This window comes from Rhamphochromis sp. 'chilingali' (genome assembly GCF_963969265.1).
Source record: "Rhamphochromis sp. 'chilingali' genome assembly, chromosome: 10".
NCBI classification, from domain to species: Eukaryota; Metazoa; Chordata; class Actinopteri; order Cichliformes; family Cichlidae; genus Rhamphochromis; species Rhamphochromis sp. 'chilingali'.
Genome location: NC_137937.1, coordinates 29,732,261 through 29,748,543, shown reverse-complemented (window position 1 = coordinate 29,748,543; position 16,283 = coordinate 29,732,261). Strand labels below are relative to the sequence as shown.

Here is a 16,283-nt window from a genome sequence, read left to right as displayed (position 1 = left end):
GAATCTGGCTTTTGAACTGTGGCCTCTCCTATTTAGCCTTGGGAAAAATAATGACAGATTAAAAAAAAAAAAAAAAAAAAAAAAAAAAGAATACTTTGGTTATTAAAATCACAGGATAGTTTTAAACTTTGGTCCGTTCTTTATAAATGAAGTCAGTCCCAGAGACGATCTTATTTATTTTCTTTTTTCACATTTTTTTATTGTTCTTTGTCTTGACATTGTCCTGTGTTTTATTCTATTGTTAAGTGTTCTTGGGTGTCTTAAAAGACACTTTTAAATAAAATGTATTATTATTATTGTTTTCTTTTGCGTTGTAGAATTTTGACTTCAGATGTACTGACACATATGGAAAAGAAATAGTAAAAACTTGTATGATTTACTCATGAAAGTGGCCGCTTTCTCATTACTTTCATATATTGTTTTAGTAAGTACCCAAAACATACAAGTTTCATTAATATAATTTTTCAAGGGATCTTATATCTGTTTTCAGTGTTGTATGCTTTTCATACAAGTTTCACACAAGACAGATACAAACGTTATAAGATTTATATATATCTTTTCCATATGGGGATGAATCATGTTTAGTTATACCGATAGTGGTTGTCAGAAGTATTCCCAAGCCTATGCAGTCATTTCCAGAGTCATATGCGCCACCAGTGCAGTGCTACCTGACGACCTGAGATCACAGAGATTTCATCCTTGTGTTTGATCTTGTCCATTGCATATAGATTTTTTTTAATTATCAAGTAGAATCCCAAAGTGACACTGAAGAAAAGAAAACTCTATTCAGAAGACCCAACAGTGGTAGTCTCCCTGCATTTTAAAATGAGAAACACTATTCCTGTCAGCTGGTCACTGCTTTCTGTGGTTTAGTACCAAAAGTCACATCAAATTCTTGTGCATACTTATTATCTAAATTTATTTGTTGCATTCCTCTTTTCTTAAAGCTAATAATTTATGCCTAGTATTTTTTTGTTTATTGTTATTCAATAAACATAATTTAGCTCCCATAAGGATAGAGCACAGTCGTGCTTGGGCACACTCAGTCACACATACACACTAGAGATCAATATAGCCCCAGAGCAGTGCTGAGTACTCGATCTAACCCACACAATCATCTGTAATCTCTGGCATCAAATCCTGCTGAGATACACTGGAGAGCTGACAACAAGCCTTCATCAACAAGCCTTCATCTGCTCAACGCATTTAATAGCCACCCCCACTTTTTACACAGACAATCAAATTGCTGCCAGGTAGAAATGCTAAAGAACAATCGTGATCAAAGACGAAAACCACCATAAGACAAATGATACAAAAGTTATTTTTGATTTGCTCAAAGATAGAGTGTATGCAAAAGTATGTAATGTTGTTTTTGTGGACTTTATTTTATTCTCTTCCGACAGAATCATTCATTCCCTTAGCCTAAATAGATACTGGTGGCCCTCCAAACTACCATTGAAAAACAGACTGTTACTCATGATCCTACTCTTGCTTAACTCAACGTTCTTGCCTGCTTAGTATGCACAGAAGCATGCAATTTGATTTCATTTAATTTGGCTGAATGTGTTGGTTGCTAAATTTTTTGAAGCAGAAAAAAACCCCAACAACACAACGGGGGCTTTCCTCTGGCTATTTTCTTTTCATGCATGGAGGTTGATACACTTATCCATTCTTGTATTTGATCACTCCCTCTCTTCCTTTTCTTTGAATGTGAGAGGATTATCCAAGTTTCTCTATCTCACCTGAATAGACTGAATTCATTTTGTGTTTTTTGTTTTTTTTTTAAATTGTCCTTGTGTACCTAAGCATGAGGGAACTTAAGTAAAAGGTGTTTGAGCATGGGACAAGCCCAGACCCAGGCCTGCTGAACAACATGCATCTTGCCTTCGGGGCTGGATACAGCAAAGATCTACATGACGTCACACTCAGCTGAGGACAAAAGCCCACTGCTTTCTCCCAGACAGAATAGTGGGGGGTGGCTGTCAGAGCAATGCATGGACAAGCAAGAGAAGAAGAATAATGAGCCGCAGCTGTATTTGGTGCTGCAGTGTGTGCAAAAATCTGTAGTTTCCATACATGTAAGACAGCTGCTGTTTTCCCATATGCACGTGTTCTTTATAGATGATGCAGTGTGAAACTGCACACACATGCCTAATGTGTATGTCATTGCCTTCATGCTCTGCTTGTCAGGACAATGAGAGATGGTGCACTGCAGCTAGCATATTAACAGTGCAATATAGGACTCATTGATTTGTTACATTTATATATTTATTTATTTATTTGCATATGCATGTGACAAAGGTTCTGTGCCATCATCAATACTCTTCAATGCATGATGCAATGCAACTCCCAAGTGCAATCCAAGGGAACAATACACCGACTGCAATCAGTTATATGCCCTCTTCTATTAGCTGTACAATGTTCATCATCACTCCACCCGCTGAGCTACAGTCACAATCTCACAGATATACCGCTGCTGGTTGATCCTTCTTGCCTGGCCCATATATGCACAATCCCAGGAGCACAGTGCGCAGTTACAATAATTAAAAAAAATAAAAACCGTTTTATCTCATAATCATTTTAATGCCACGCACACTATTAATTTTGATTTATGCATTGGGATTTCACTGGGAAATTCTAGCACTTTGTCCCCAACCAATGCAGACTGTGCACACATAAAGAAAGTGTGAGGAAGGCAGACAAAGCAGGGGAACGCCCCCTACATCATGCAAGCTACTGTCAGGTCATCAGCTGGATCAGGCTGGATTTCGCTCATTCTTCTGCTAGACTCCCAATTATGATAAGGAATCTCTATGCATGATCACAATGCAAAGGATATAACTTAACCCATTTCAACACACCCCTACCTTTAAAGTACACACAATGCAGAAGATTAAAGGGAAGGCAACCAGCCACATTTCAAGATTTCGAAGTCTACTCACCTCACGAAAAATATAGACTCAGATTATCAAACACAGCCAGGCAGTCTGAAGTGACGTCCGTGCAGTCTGGGAGTTTGGCCTTTCTACTGTCTGTCTGCCGTGTTGACTGCTGCGTTGTCGGTTTCTAGGTAGCTGATGTTATGGGCCGAAAATCGACTTCGAAGCTAAAAGACGTTAGCAACATTAACCGTATATCAAATAGGTAAAATATTCGGACAGTCTTGAACTCGTCCTCTCACTCTATAGTCCAAATAGTTTGTTAGCTAACAAAGCTAACTCCCTTCCTCTCTGTGCCAGTCTTTTTCGTGCACTCCCAGCTGTTTTCGTTGTTTCAGCCTTTGCCTTAAATTCCTCCTCTGTCCCTTTAAGTAACAGGATTTCCGGGGTTTGCGTGTAAAAATACCAAAGGCGGGGCTTATTCACCAGCTGAGCGCCTGTCATTTAAGCGATTCGCCGCTTGGATTTCCCTTAACCAATCATCACTTGTAGTTTTTTAAACTATGCAGATTTATTCAAACATACTGTTCTCTGATTGGCCTAAGGATTACCCCAAGAGCCGCCCAGTACACGTGCATTTTCTTCCCTCCTAGTCTTCAGTGCCAAGGATAGCTTTTTGTGCTGGAGCTCCGACAGTTGTTTTATCCATTAGTGTTTAAAATAATACATGACACGAAATTAAAGTTAAAAAATAAGACTTTAATAATTACTGTCACGGATGCGTGGTAATTCATTTAGTTATTTTTGTATTTATGCACTGGTTAAATTCACAGTACTGTAGGTAACCCCCTTCTTTTCCTTCCATTTGCTCTAAATCAGCATGTTGTCACAGAGCTAAGAATAGCTCAGCAACATGTATCCCCTTGCAGCTGCACTGAACTCCACGCCCATCTACCCAGAGTACACTGGGGCCTGATTATACTGTTCTGTGACGACGATGCAGCCTAAAAAGATAAAAAAGACTGCGTTTAAGCTCTGCGCCTGGACTATGGGATACTGAGTTTGATGCTCTTGGCTGTTACTTCTCAGTACTTTATCTCTTAGTAATAAACCCAGTGTCTGTTACTGAATAAACTCAAAATTACTAAATCAGTCAATGAGTCATTTATTCTTATTTTAATTACCACACAATTCTAATCTGTCAAAAAATAATTAATGCACGAGTTTAAAAAGCGTGTACCACATAATCACACGTGTTGAGGAAAAGTGGATTACTCCCCTTTGTGCATGGCAAAGAGAAAATGTCCTTTTCCGAGTATCATATCAGCGTTCCTATGTTCTTTAAAAGTTATCTGAACTTTATGCACAGGCACACAATAGAGATGTGTTATTGTTCATATATTACTCTCAGATCCAGCGTACACTTGATGGGTATTATGGTGGTAACCACATAACAACTAATGTTATGATACCGTCACAGTGCTCTCTGTTCTGCGTTAATAAAGGTGATATTTAACATTGGTGTATTTATAATGCACTGCAAGAGGAAGTGCTGCTGTATCAATCATTTGTTCAACTTCTTTTTGAAATTTCCCATTAACAGAATATCTTTGGTGCATGATTATTTTTAGTTTTGGCCGTGGGACCACAAAGGTGGGGTCATGACAGATTTTTTTTAAAGACATTTATCCAAAAGCGACAAAATTTGCATGCGGTGTCTGCAAACATTTTCCAGTAATTCATTCTCTGAAAAAGGAAATGAAACCTTATTATTTGGTAAAAACAGCTGTTATTATTATGTGTATTATTTTTCACGGTTGCATTGCTTCAACAAGCACAGTAGTATTCAATCACATACATTTTCCTGTCACATAAAGACAGAAAAGAACCTTATCATTAAAAATGACAAACTGCACCATGCCTGTGTTAGCTTCATCTTGGCACACAAAGGTGCTTTTTAGTTTAGCTCCTTGCGCCCCCTTCTGTTTACTTGCTGTAACAGTCGTATTGCCCTCAGATCTAAGCATAAGCAAACTGCTGATCAGAATCCAGGACTTGATAAAAGTCTTTACAGTTGATTAAATAAGTGAATGTCCTCACTTATACTATAAGTGCAACATGCAGTTAATTTTTTTTTTATTAAAGAATAAAACAAAAAACAGAGCTTACTTTTCTTTAATAAAGAATAGCCAATACTTATAATACAAAATGAATGTCTTTATAGCAATACTTGAAATTTGGGTTTTTGAAAAGATGTTTGAATACAATTACATGTACTGCCATGCATGTACAGGTGTCTTATCAACCTAAACATTTCCAGTCCAGCTCCTTAAACACTCATTATAACCATAAGTAACAAGTCACACACTATATACATCACTATCACTTCTCTATTCTCACACGCCATGCTAAATATTAAGTGTTCAGCTGATCAGTTGTTTTTATCTTCTTTGACCCTTCTGTGTCATGTTCCCTCCTCCTCTTCTGTCTGTGCTTCTGCCCTTCCTCTTGCCTGAACTGGTGCCTGTTGTGGGAAAAACAAAAACATATTCACATGCATTGACAAGAGAAGCTAATTTACTTGAGTTGAATCTCAAACAACAGAAAAAAAACCTATATGGACAAATTTGGCTCAGCAGTAAAGTGCTAAACTGTTTCAGGCTTTTTTTGCAGCTTTCCTGAGTTTCCAGGTGATAAAATACAAAATTACACACTAAATAAAAAATGCAGAAACAAAACTTAGTATTGTCTGACTTGCAGTAAATGGCGTTAGTATTCAAGTCATCTTCTACAGTACAACAATGATAAAATGAAGTCCACTGAAGGTTAGCTTTTCCTACATCACTGGTCATTTTGACGTGTGACTGTCATACTTTAAAACGTTTAATGCATCAGCATCTTGCAGACAAGAATCTGGTGGATATTAAACAATATTTTGATCTTCTGTATGAATCTAAACAGGTGGGCTATATTTCCCTTGTGTTGATGAGATCTTTAACATTTAAAAAGTGATAGCATGATTTCATCCCCATGAAAGCAAATTTAACACAAATATAAACACCATAGATTTTAGACACATTGAGGATCATGTGGCCTATTGGCTAACAGTGCAGACAAACATAAAACACTGAAAATATCTGAATGATATTTTCTCCTGTCTCTGTAGTCATTCCTCTGCCCAAACATGTCCCAAAACACCATATATGGAAACCAGGTGCAATGAAGAGCTTTGTCAACTAACCTGGACTGCCAGCGTCGACCGCTGTTCCACACTCTACCAAAGGAAGGTAGCCAGTTGGCGTCTGTATGTGAGCTGTGATCGAAGTTGGCCCCCACTCTGTTCGGAGGAAGCTTCCTCAGCTTCTCTTGCTCCTCTGGCAAAAGCGAGATGTCATTATACTCCCATTACAGGCAGATTTTTTTAACTGGTTTTATACAAGTCTATGTGGATATGTTATTTTTAATTCCTCACACTAACTCCAGCAACAGCAGCTTCATGATTGTAGCTCTAGTGTTTACGAAAATGCTACTTATAAATGACAGTGATGCAACAAATGCTTGACACTGCTACATGTCATTTGATGATAGCAATCATCGTCCTTACTATGTTTGAGGAACTCGTGGAGTGATGGGCCAATCTCTGGCTCTGCAGCAGTTCTGGAGGTCCCTTCTACAGGATCATCTTGGAGCCAAGGAGGGACAGCACCTACAGCACACACAGGTTAAAATGCTTCATCAAGCAGACAAAATAGTTTCATGCAGAAGCTTCAGAAAGGTTGAAAAACACAACAGGAAACCAGTAAACAATGTATTAGCTTAACAGAAACCAAAGTTTGTCCACTGATACACAATGCAGTTAGGTCAACATCATTAAGCACTTATTTTTAATTCATCATGCAATATGACTAAGCAGATGTCTGATGTACAAGTTTGGGGACAAGATCACAAGATATCATCTCAATATTGACCAAAATGTCTGAGTAATCTTTCCAGCACCTTGTTGAATCTATGCTACCAGGAATTAAGGTACTAGCAAGGAGAATCTAATAATGTTCCCAGTGAGTATATATACTGAATTTATATGTATTAATGTTATAAATAGCAGGAACAGTAAAAGTTCTGCGTAACTCTCAAAAGCAGTTGTTTTGCACAACCACATATATATATTTTTTTCACCGCCACCTCAAGTCATACATCACAGTACCTGTATGAACGTTTCCACTGTTCGATGAATCCTGTATGAGAGAAAAAAAGCGTTCATGTGAGGTCATTGCATTTGTATGATAACATTGCATATATATATGTATAGATGAGTGAATACTTTTTGAATAAAAGCTGCCAGTCTACCTGATAACCTATGAATGTCAGGCCGTGTCCTGCTGGAGTCCACGGCATTTCACCCATCGAGTCCACAAAGCTGCTCCCCGCCTGCTGGTCTGATCCTTGACACATAAACTGTGAGCTGTTGCCCAAAGGACAAGGTGATCCCCAAACAAAAACACAAGTCATTTGAAGTGAGACTGATGAGAGTGTAGAATAGCTACAGTGTTGCAGATGTGACAATGGTTTACCTGACAGAGTTCTCTACAGATGAGTCTGTGCCGTTGGGTCCGTTTAACAACTCAGGCTCTGCATCACGCTGATATTGATTCAGGAAAAGCCAACAGTGGTTCACAGAGGAAGTCTGACATCTAATCATGTTTCATTTCAGCTTTTATCATCACAATCCTTACACACAACATTACCCAAAATGTTAATATAAACCTCGTGCCCTTCTTCTTACACCAAAAGGTTAACCAGCCACACTATTCTTCAAGAGTTAAACAGGAGCCTACAATTATTTAGCTGAAGAATGGTGGAATTTGCAATCTTACGTGCAAACAAACACCAGTTAATGCCACAGTGATGGATACTGCCACAGCATCGTTGGAAAACAAACCTCTAAAAGTGACTGTAAGACCTCCTGGCGATGCCTTTCCTGGGCTCGTATATGCTCAGCATGCTGCAGTCACAAAAAAAGAGAGAAAACAAAAAATAATTACCAACAAAAGGTTTCAAACCTGGATAATGTACCCTTCCTTAAGACACTAATTATACTGAAAAATGACTCTAAGGATGAAAACAGTCTCTAAGTAACTACATCTGCATTTCAGAGCTGACTTTCAGATGTTGAGATGCTGGATAATTCAGCAATAAATTGAACTGAACATTTAAAACACCTCTATATATGTAACTATATTAGCATTTATCAATACTGTGCTTCACTACTCCAAAAACAGAATGCTATATGTAGTTCATTTAAAAACAAGGTTGCAATACCTGTTTAATGTATTCATCCTCATTCTCCACAAATGATTCCAATGCCTTTGCCACCTCAACTTTAAACCTAAAGAAAAATACAGAACAGTCAATGCAGATACATTTAATTTTACAAACAAACTTTAATAATGTCTGAATACTTATGGCTCAGTAGGTCTACCTTTCCGTTTCCTCTTCTGTGACGATGACTTTGTCTCTAAACTTCGGGTCAGCTTTATTGTCCCACCAGAACTTGTGTGTATTCTTCCTGTGTTCTGGGCTGAAATAAAATATAGTTGAAAAACTTTAAATACACTCTCATATAAATTCATATGAAAAAATAAAGTAGGTGTACTATATTCATTCAGCAAATGTTTGAGAAATGTATGTTTTGTGGTCAAATGGGTCTTGGTGACCTCTGGACATATTACATATTTTTGTTGCATGTGTAGGTTTGGGAAACATCTTAAAGTCTGTGAAGGTTCTCAGTCATCCAGGTCATCGTAGTCAAAGTAGTCTTTGTCTACAAAACATCTTAAAGATATTTTAAAAACTCAACTTGCAAGTTGGCACATAAACAGGAAGAAATGGAAACAGTAATTCAGGCGTCAGCGTTTTCTTCCTGATTGTGTCTTATCAGTCACTTAAGGATCTTTCCTGTTTCATCACACGTAAGCAATTAACCCTATCCTTCTTCTTTACAACAGCATGTGTATACACAGCCAGTTAAGTAATACGCATTTAAATGCAGTTTATATGAAAAAAAAAACAAAACAGTTTTTTGAAAATGTGTTAAAACACTTTTCCAGACATGGATTGCTTTAAAACAGCAAAGAAGAAATCTGAGCAATCAAAGGCAATCAAAATGGTTCCAGACAAAACAAAATACAGTGAATAAAACCTTATAAGTAAGACTCACGTGGCCATGTGTTCTAACAGGCCTCCATAAAGGACAGTCATGTTGCCATCTGTAACGTTTTTCTCAATTTCACACCCACAGCAGTAGCACCAGAATGTCTGCTTGTGCTGGGTGCAATCAAACTTTTCTACTTGGGGTTTCTTAAGTGTTCGGCGAGCTTCCTTCACCTGGGAGACAGTGGATGAAGCAGACATAGAAAACTGACAAAGTTAGACTCTGATTGGAGCTAAAACAGTTTCACACAATTCTACTGTTGCATTTAAATATTACTTTTTATTATTATTCAAATTAAAAAATACAAATTTAAAAAATATATATAATCAGTTTGGAGAGTGTAGTTTGTGGTGCTGTTGAATTATATAGGGTTATATATTTATATATATGCTTACAAAACAAAAGAACTAAAAGAGCTGATTCAGGAAAAGCTAACAGTAGTTCTCAGATTGGCCTTGTTGACTCCCATCTCTAAATAAGATGACATTTACTAATGGCAGTATGTCAGTGTTTATTGTCGATTTTGTGTTGTTTCAGATCAAGGCTGCATTGGCTAAATACAAGATAATGTGATAAAACTCTCAAAGACTTGAAAACAACTTTATAATGAGGATGTATTTATTTCACTGGTAAAAAAGGACAGGAATAAATAACAAGAAAATCCCCAAACTGCTACTAACATGTGCAAATCTCCAACTACTGTGTACATACAAAAAAATAGACCAAATTTATTGACATGCAAAGACATACTATGCAAGTATGTACATTACAGTATTTGAGGACATATATAAATGAACTGTTTAAATATTTGTTCAAATAAATTGTTTTAGGGAACGAGTCTGAATCCTTACTGATAAAGAAAAATATATGTAATATACATGATAATAAATCAGACTATATTACTGTCCGATTTCAAAGAAATATAACGGTAATATCATAATGATATATACAGATGTTGTATATCGAGTAAAAACAAATTGTTAAAATATATAATACACAATCAGAAAAATATAATAGTAATATTAATAATAATAATTATGATGCTTTAAAGTTATTTAAGTTGTATCGTGCATTAGATATGAAAGGATGATCTCAAGCTACTTAATCAGAAGCAGGGCACATTACGCGTGACGTGCTGGTGGTATCAGAGTTATGATTATTATGAATACTGACGCACCTCATGGTGGCCGTTCTGTAGACTTAAAATCATATACATATAATAAAGAAGATAATGGACTCACAATATTTCGCTACACAACTTGGGAATCATACTTTTTAATGTTACTCAGAAGGAAAAGAGTTCAATCTAGGATTTTAACAACAGTTTGCCTCCATCACTTCTACCAGGGTCAGATCATGCTGCACAAAACACAGACTACTCTCAATATCAAATATCAGTTAAAAAAAATCTACAATCTGCATACCTTTTCTGTGAATTTAAGGAGAACCACTCTGAGTCTACTTTGATGAGTTTTTCCGAAAATGTGTCCCTTCCCGTTGAATGTTGTTTGTCTACAAATGGCACAGTAGTGTGCACCCATTTAGATTCTGTGGAAGTTACCAAACATATACCGAAACCGAGATGAAACCAGATCCGACCTAAAACCAAACGTAACAGTTTTGTCTTTGTTTATCTCGTATCCCCCTTCACCACAGCAGCTACCCCTCATAGCTTAGCGTAAGTTAGCCTTTGCTGCAGGACGTAGTTCCGTCCAGAAATACTTCCCCCTTGAAGCAGAGGAACGGGCTTTGTGTTAAGACTTTCAAAAGTCTTTGAAAAGACTTTTAGTACTATGAATATTGATCATATTTAAAGTAGACTATATACCAAAAGCGGAGTAAGATCATAGATAGTAGAGGCACAGCCTTCTTGCTAAATGAAAAGGCAACAAGTAAAGGCGGAACGAAGAGCTGCCTGACTTTCAGTGTCGGAACACTGTACGAGCCAGTGGAAGTAACGTGGAGAGTGAGAAGATCAAAGACGGCAGCAGTATTCATGCTCAGAAAGAGAACTACTGATGAGACATTTGCTTTGAGTGGATGCTCAGGCATGTCCACCGTTACATTTTAACGAAACTACCTCATGCCAAGTGTCTTAAAGATACGTAGTATAATTACAGCAGCGCAGAAAAAAATAACTAAAAGTCCCCGTGAAAGCGACTGGAATAGATCAACTACTAGGAGGGAGAGGAATGAAAGGGTGAACTCGCTTCCAAAGCCGGATCTTCTAGTGTGACACCGAGCGGAAGTAAACAGAAACTGGGCTGGTGGCGTAAACATCGACTTGTGCGTGGGAACAATATATGTGTAACAAGGCAATAATGCCTTCAGTTCAGCATTTTAGACAGTTTTTCAACGAGCGACTAGCTGCTGCTGCTGAAGAAATATTCAGCGCTTTTGAAAAAACTATCCTCGAGTACGAAGAAGAGATCAGCCGTCAGCGCAGGCTGCTGGACATCGTCTGCAAACCTGCGGTGAAGTTACCCAGGATAGGTCCGCAACACCTTAATTACACGTTTGATATAATTTGCAGTTAAATAATGGAGGCTTTAGACTTATATTAGATCCTGTTCGTTTAAAGTCCTATTAGTTTGTTTTCTTTATCCCAACAGGGTTGTGAGGATGGGAATATGAACGTGCCTCTATTACCACAGCACGTGTCGAACCGACCTCAGTCTATAATCTTTGTCAGTGTGAGAGAAAAACTGGGAGTCGGTGTTTGCTAAGCATTTTTTCTATTCAAATTCAAATTTTATTTGTCACGTACACAGTCATACACAGTACGATATGTAGTGAAATGCTTGGACAACTACTCGTGACCTAAAGAAAACAAAAAAAGGAAAGGCTATGAATAAGATAGGAAATAAATATGCAAAATTAAAAAGGATAAATTAATTTTGCATATTCTTAAATGTTTTCGTTTTTTGATCAATCAAAACGGAAGAAAATCTGAAATTTATTCTACAACATTGTTTAAAATATCAGATTTGGCAACATGAAATTGAGCGGCAACTACAATGCTATTTATTTGTTTCAAATCCCTTCCACCTCAAACGTGTTTTATTGGGTAGTTTTCTTTATTTTACTTTTTTTCTGTTACTGACATTGGATTGCACACACCAGTATATGGAATATTTATGAACTTTTAGGTGGGTAGCAAAATCTGTGTAGTTTCTGTCAGTGTGTAACTTTTTGTTTGTTTGTTTGTTTGTTTGTTTGGTTGTTTCACTTATCCCTCCAGAGCTCCCACATCAGCTTGCCTGTAAAGAGGAGGAGGTTCTTGCCTCTGACCAGCAGCCCATTTTCCAGGAGAGGAACCCCAGGTTGGATCAAGAGGTTAAAGAGGAACTCTGCGCTAGTCAGGACAGAGAGCATCTTGTACTGAAGCAGGAGACTGATACTTGCATTGTGCCTCTTACTTATGAGAAAGGTGACAACGCTGAAGATCAGACTTTGAGATTGATTCCGAGTGAATTAGTAAGTGCAACAGAAAAACATTCCTTAGTCAAAATATCTATTAAAACCTCAGAGGAAGCAGAGCTAAATACCAACCACCAGCTCTTTTCTCACAGTTCCTATTTATCTAAAAGCCCTGACAAAGAAGACGAGCCTGAGGATTGTATGTCAATTGGAAATGCAGAGACAAAACCACAGAAGATAAGTCACAAAGGCAATCATATACATAATCCTGCAATGTTGATGAATTACTGTAAAACACACGCAAGCAAAAAGTCTTTCAAATGTGACACTTGTGGAAAAACATTTCCATTTAATTCCAAATTAATCAGACACCTGCGAATCCACACGGGCGTGAGGCCATATTCTTGCAACATCTGTGGTAAAAGATTCAATCAGACATCCATACTGAACGTTCATAAACGAATCCACACAGGCGAGAGGCCGTATTCTTGCAACATTTGCGGAAAGAGATTTAACCAGACGTCAATACTGAACGTCCATAAAAGAACTCACACGGGCGAGAAGCCATTTTCTTGTAACATCTGTGGTAAAAGATTTAATCAGAAGTCAATACTGGATGCTCATGTCAGAATCCACACAGGCGAGAAGCCCTTTTCTTGCAAAACATGCGGGAAATGTCTCAGGAGTCGTTCTACTCTGTTGGTTCACATGAAAAAAACACACGGGCGAGCAACCGTATTCTTGCAAAATATGTGACATTTCAAATGCAGCTATCTTGTAAGTCCATGTTTCTTTTACATATAGTCTGGCAAACGTCAGACGTTTGCCAGACTATATGTAAAAGAAACAGCACACGAAAAATCTGCAAAGGCAATAATTTTATAATTTTGTGTGCAGCAATTATGTGAAATGATTCTTTTATGCATCAAGCTTGATACGGTATCTAAGGCTGCATTCGTTCGACTACGGTAAGTGTTTGTATATGCAAATATAGATACAATATAGAGTTTCAGTTTTTCACTTCAAGACTAAAACAAACCACTAATATTTAATTACACCTCAGTCTTCTACTTCAATGCTTACATTTGATAATAAGTGTTAGGACTTTTTAAAAAGCATTAACCTGTTTAGGGGATACACAAATAAGGCAGAACCATCAGCTGTGGGCACAAATGGGTCATGGCACACTCATTCGTTGAGCACAGATGGAAAAGTCCCACTTATAGAAAACTACATTGACACAAGGCGTAGCCACAGCGGATTTTTAGAGGGGAATGTAAAAGGGATTTATGATTTGTTTTCCCCCCGCTCTGCCTTGCAGATTGGTTGTGGGGGTCTGATATATGAAAAGCTGCTCCTCCTTGTCTCCAAACACGTCTTTGGTGACTGTAGCTGCAAAAACCCAGTTTTGATTTCTTGACCCAGTCACCACATGACTTCTGTAGATGTTGACTTTTGTTATGAGGGTGTACGTCAGGACCATGTTGGCATATTAGGTCTCAGTGATGCATGATGCTCATTCACTCACGTGTCAGCAAAACCTTCCTGCAGCTCCTTTTCAAACACATAAGGGTTTGGAATAGTAGATTTTCATGCTTGAAGTGCCTTCATGTCTTTATATCCATCTCTTGCATCGTATAAATTCTTTTTACAAGTCTGTTCACAGTATTTGTCAGCTGGTCAAATTTCAGCTGGCAAACTAATACCACTTGCTGCTTCGGCTGGCTTCGAAGGCCTAGAGTTCCTGCCTTTAGAAGAAGACATGCACACGCCACAGTGTCTGTATTAAATAAAATATCTCTAATTGTAACAGTATACGCCATTTTCCTCTGTGTGCCTGAATGTTCGTATGCAACTGTACGTCTTCTTTTCGAGAGCTCATGAATATTTGTTTTGTAACTTCATTGCTTTTTTGTGTTGGTGTTGTTTGTTTGTTAAAGTCCAAAAGTAAAAGTATCTAGTAACAGTGTTGCGAAATACCCATCACAATTTCATACAACTCCAGCTGATGTTTGGAGATATTTTATTTTGTTTAGCGAGGAGCAAAAATGTGCACAGTTCAGTGTGACACAAGGTGATTGGATTGAAATGTTCCCAGTTACAAGTTTAGCAGTTAGAGCCAGACTATGTTTGGTGTTTCTCATTACAAAAAGTCACTGTTTAGCTTATTGCTCCTGATTATTGATCCATTATATCATTTAAAAGGAAATGCACAGCAGGCTGTCTCTCAGTGTATTTCTGCTGTAATTGTGAATGAGATGCTTTGTGGAACTTTTGAAAGCACTGAAACCCTCAACATGAATTTGTTAATTACAACATATTTATATCTGCCTTTATTGTTTTTATTCTGAGGCTGCTCTACATACCTGAGGCCAGCCTAGCATTCATTAGGTTACATGTGAATGTTTCTACTTTATGGTAACACAGTGAAGAAAGCCTTTTACTTGTCAGCGTTACAGTTTCCCTGTTAACAAATGGTAGAAAAAACAAAACTGAAATACTTACAGAAGTTACAGTATTGTTTGCTTATTTATTTTTTTTAGCTTTTCTCTTCTTTTCACTTAGTAAATTTGCACGCCAGTATACACTATTACATATATATATAGCACATAGCAAGGGCTGATTTTAGCTAACCTCTTGTAACGTGTACTGTAGAGAAAAACAGTTAAGATACATGATGCTGGATCTAAATGTAAAACATGTTTATGTCTTTATCAAACTTGCGTGTTGTTTAACTAATGAAGGAAGTTAATAGTGGCTGTTTAAAATTAGTTAAGGGGATTGATTTATTGAAGTAACAATAGACAATAAAGGTAGCATTGCCCAGTCAGTATTTTAGGCTATATAACTTGTTTTACTGTATTCATCTCCATTTACAGATATTTAGATACCAAAAAGAATCCTAAGAGCCATCTATGCAGTCTGAAAGTCTTTGGCATTTTGTGTTTATTTTGTTCTTTGCAGTATCTGTTGCCCTGAAATTATTGTATATCTATGTAATGTTACACTAAATGCTCAGTTTGACTATATCCCTGTGTGTGTTTTGCATTTTTATTTCACTCACAGCACTGTTATCTTTCCATAACATCAAATTGTTCCTCACAGCAACATGAATTGGTTTGAGGAGCTATAATATACAACATCTTTGTATTAGTATTTCTTTCTCTGTCTTCCAATTTGTCCTACAAGCTCAGGATGTGATCAACCAAACTTGACCTGCAGATATATCTTAGGTCCTTCAAGGTTCTTATGGCCCACAAAATGACCTGTTTTTAGCATCTGTGCACCTATAACAACTTAACCTATGCCTCCCTTTATGCACTTAAAAAACATCAAAGCATCGTGTTTTAATTCCACAGCCATCAACGTGGCCAGTCCAAACAATACTGTAGTATATCATATAATATAATAGCATATCATATCATGTAATACTGGAAAGAGAAACTCATGCATTTAATTCTTATCTTTCTTTCAAACTATTTAATTAAAGCAACCACTGTATCGCTTTATATATGTAAATATTGATCATAGTGCTCTTTACAGTTCCATAGAAAGAATTTCACAAGTACATAAAACAGTGTTCAGGGGTTTTTGGGAGGAAATATGAGATCACTCTGTGTTTTTTGTGGTCAGCAGTGTGGGCAATTTGTTTTTCCACATAGGGCCAGGTTTGTAGAGTTTGTAGAGAGCAAGTTTGTAGAGCTTTTTTCCCTTACAAAATGAAATCATCATTGAAAAACTGCATTTTGTATTTACTCGAGTTATTTTTTATA

At 37.3% G+C, this 16,283-nt stretch overlaps 3 protein-coding genes across 4 annotated transcripts in view; 1 reads left to right on the top strand and 2 right to left on the bottom strand.

Annotated features, from left to right (window-relative positions):
- Positions 1-3,290, bottom strand: part of atosb (atos homolog b) — a 29,615-nt gene extending 26,325 nt beyond the window's left edge. For both annotated transcript variants that reach the window (XM_080894707.1, XM_080894706.1), the window contains exon 1: positions 2,943-3,290. The gene's annotated coding sequence lies outside the window, so the exon portion shown is untranslated. The remainder of the gene's footprint in view (positions 1-2,942) is intronic.
- A 1,748-nt stretch (positions 3,291-5,038) lies between these two features.
- Positions 5,039-10,653, bottom strand: cenatac (centrosomal AT-AC splicing factor). Its single transcript, XM_080893086.1, has 11 exons — positions 10,515-10,653; positions 9,097-9,263; positions 8,359-8,457; positions 8,199-8,265; positions 7,819-7,881; positions 7,451-7,518; positions 7,227-7,341; positions 7,084-7,114; positions 6,484-6,585; positions 6,121-6,253; positions 5,039-5,403 (listed from the first exon to the last, which is right to left on the bottom strand). Exons 1-11 carry the CDS (start codon positions 10,629-10,631, stop codon positions 5,295-5,297), a joined length of 1,071 nt encoding a protein of 356 aa, XP_080749212.1. The 5' UTR covers positions 10,632-10,653; the 3' UTR covers positions 5,039-5,294.
- Positions 10,654-11,393: 740 nt separating this feature from the next.
- LOC308403555 (uncharacterized protein) lies at positions 11,394-15,557 on the top strand (the record flags this gene model as incomplete). The annotated part of the gene is made up of 2 exons (XM_080893085.1): positions 11,394-11,583; positions 12,332-15,557. The coding sequence occupies 2 exons, from the start codon at positions 11,394-11,396 to the stop codon at positions 13,264-13,266; spliced, it is 1,125 nt and encodes a 374-aa protein (XP_080749211.1). The 3' UTR covers positions 13,267-15,557.
- Positions 15,558-16,283: the final 726 nt, after the last annotated feature.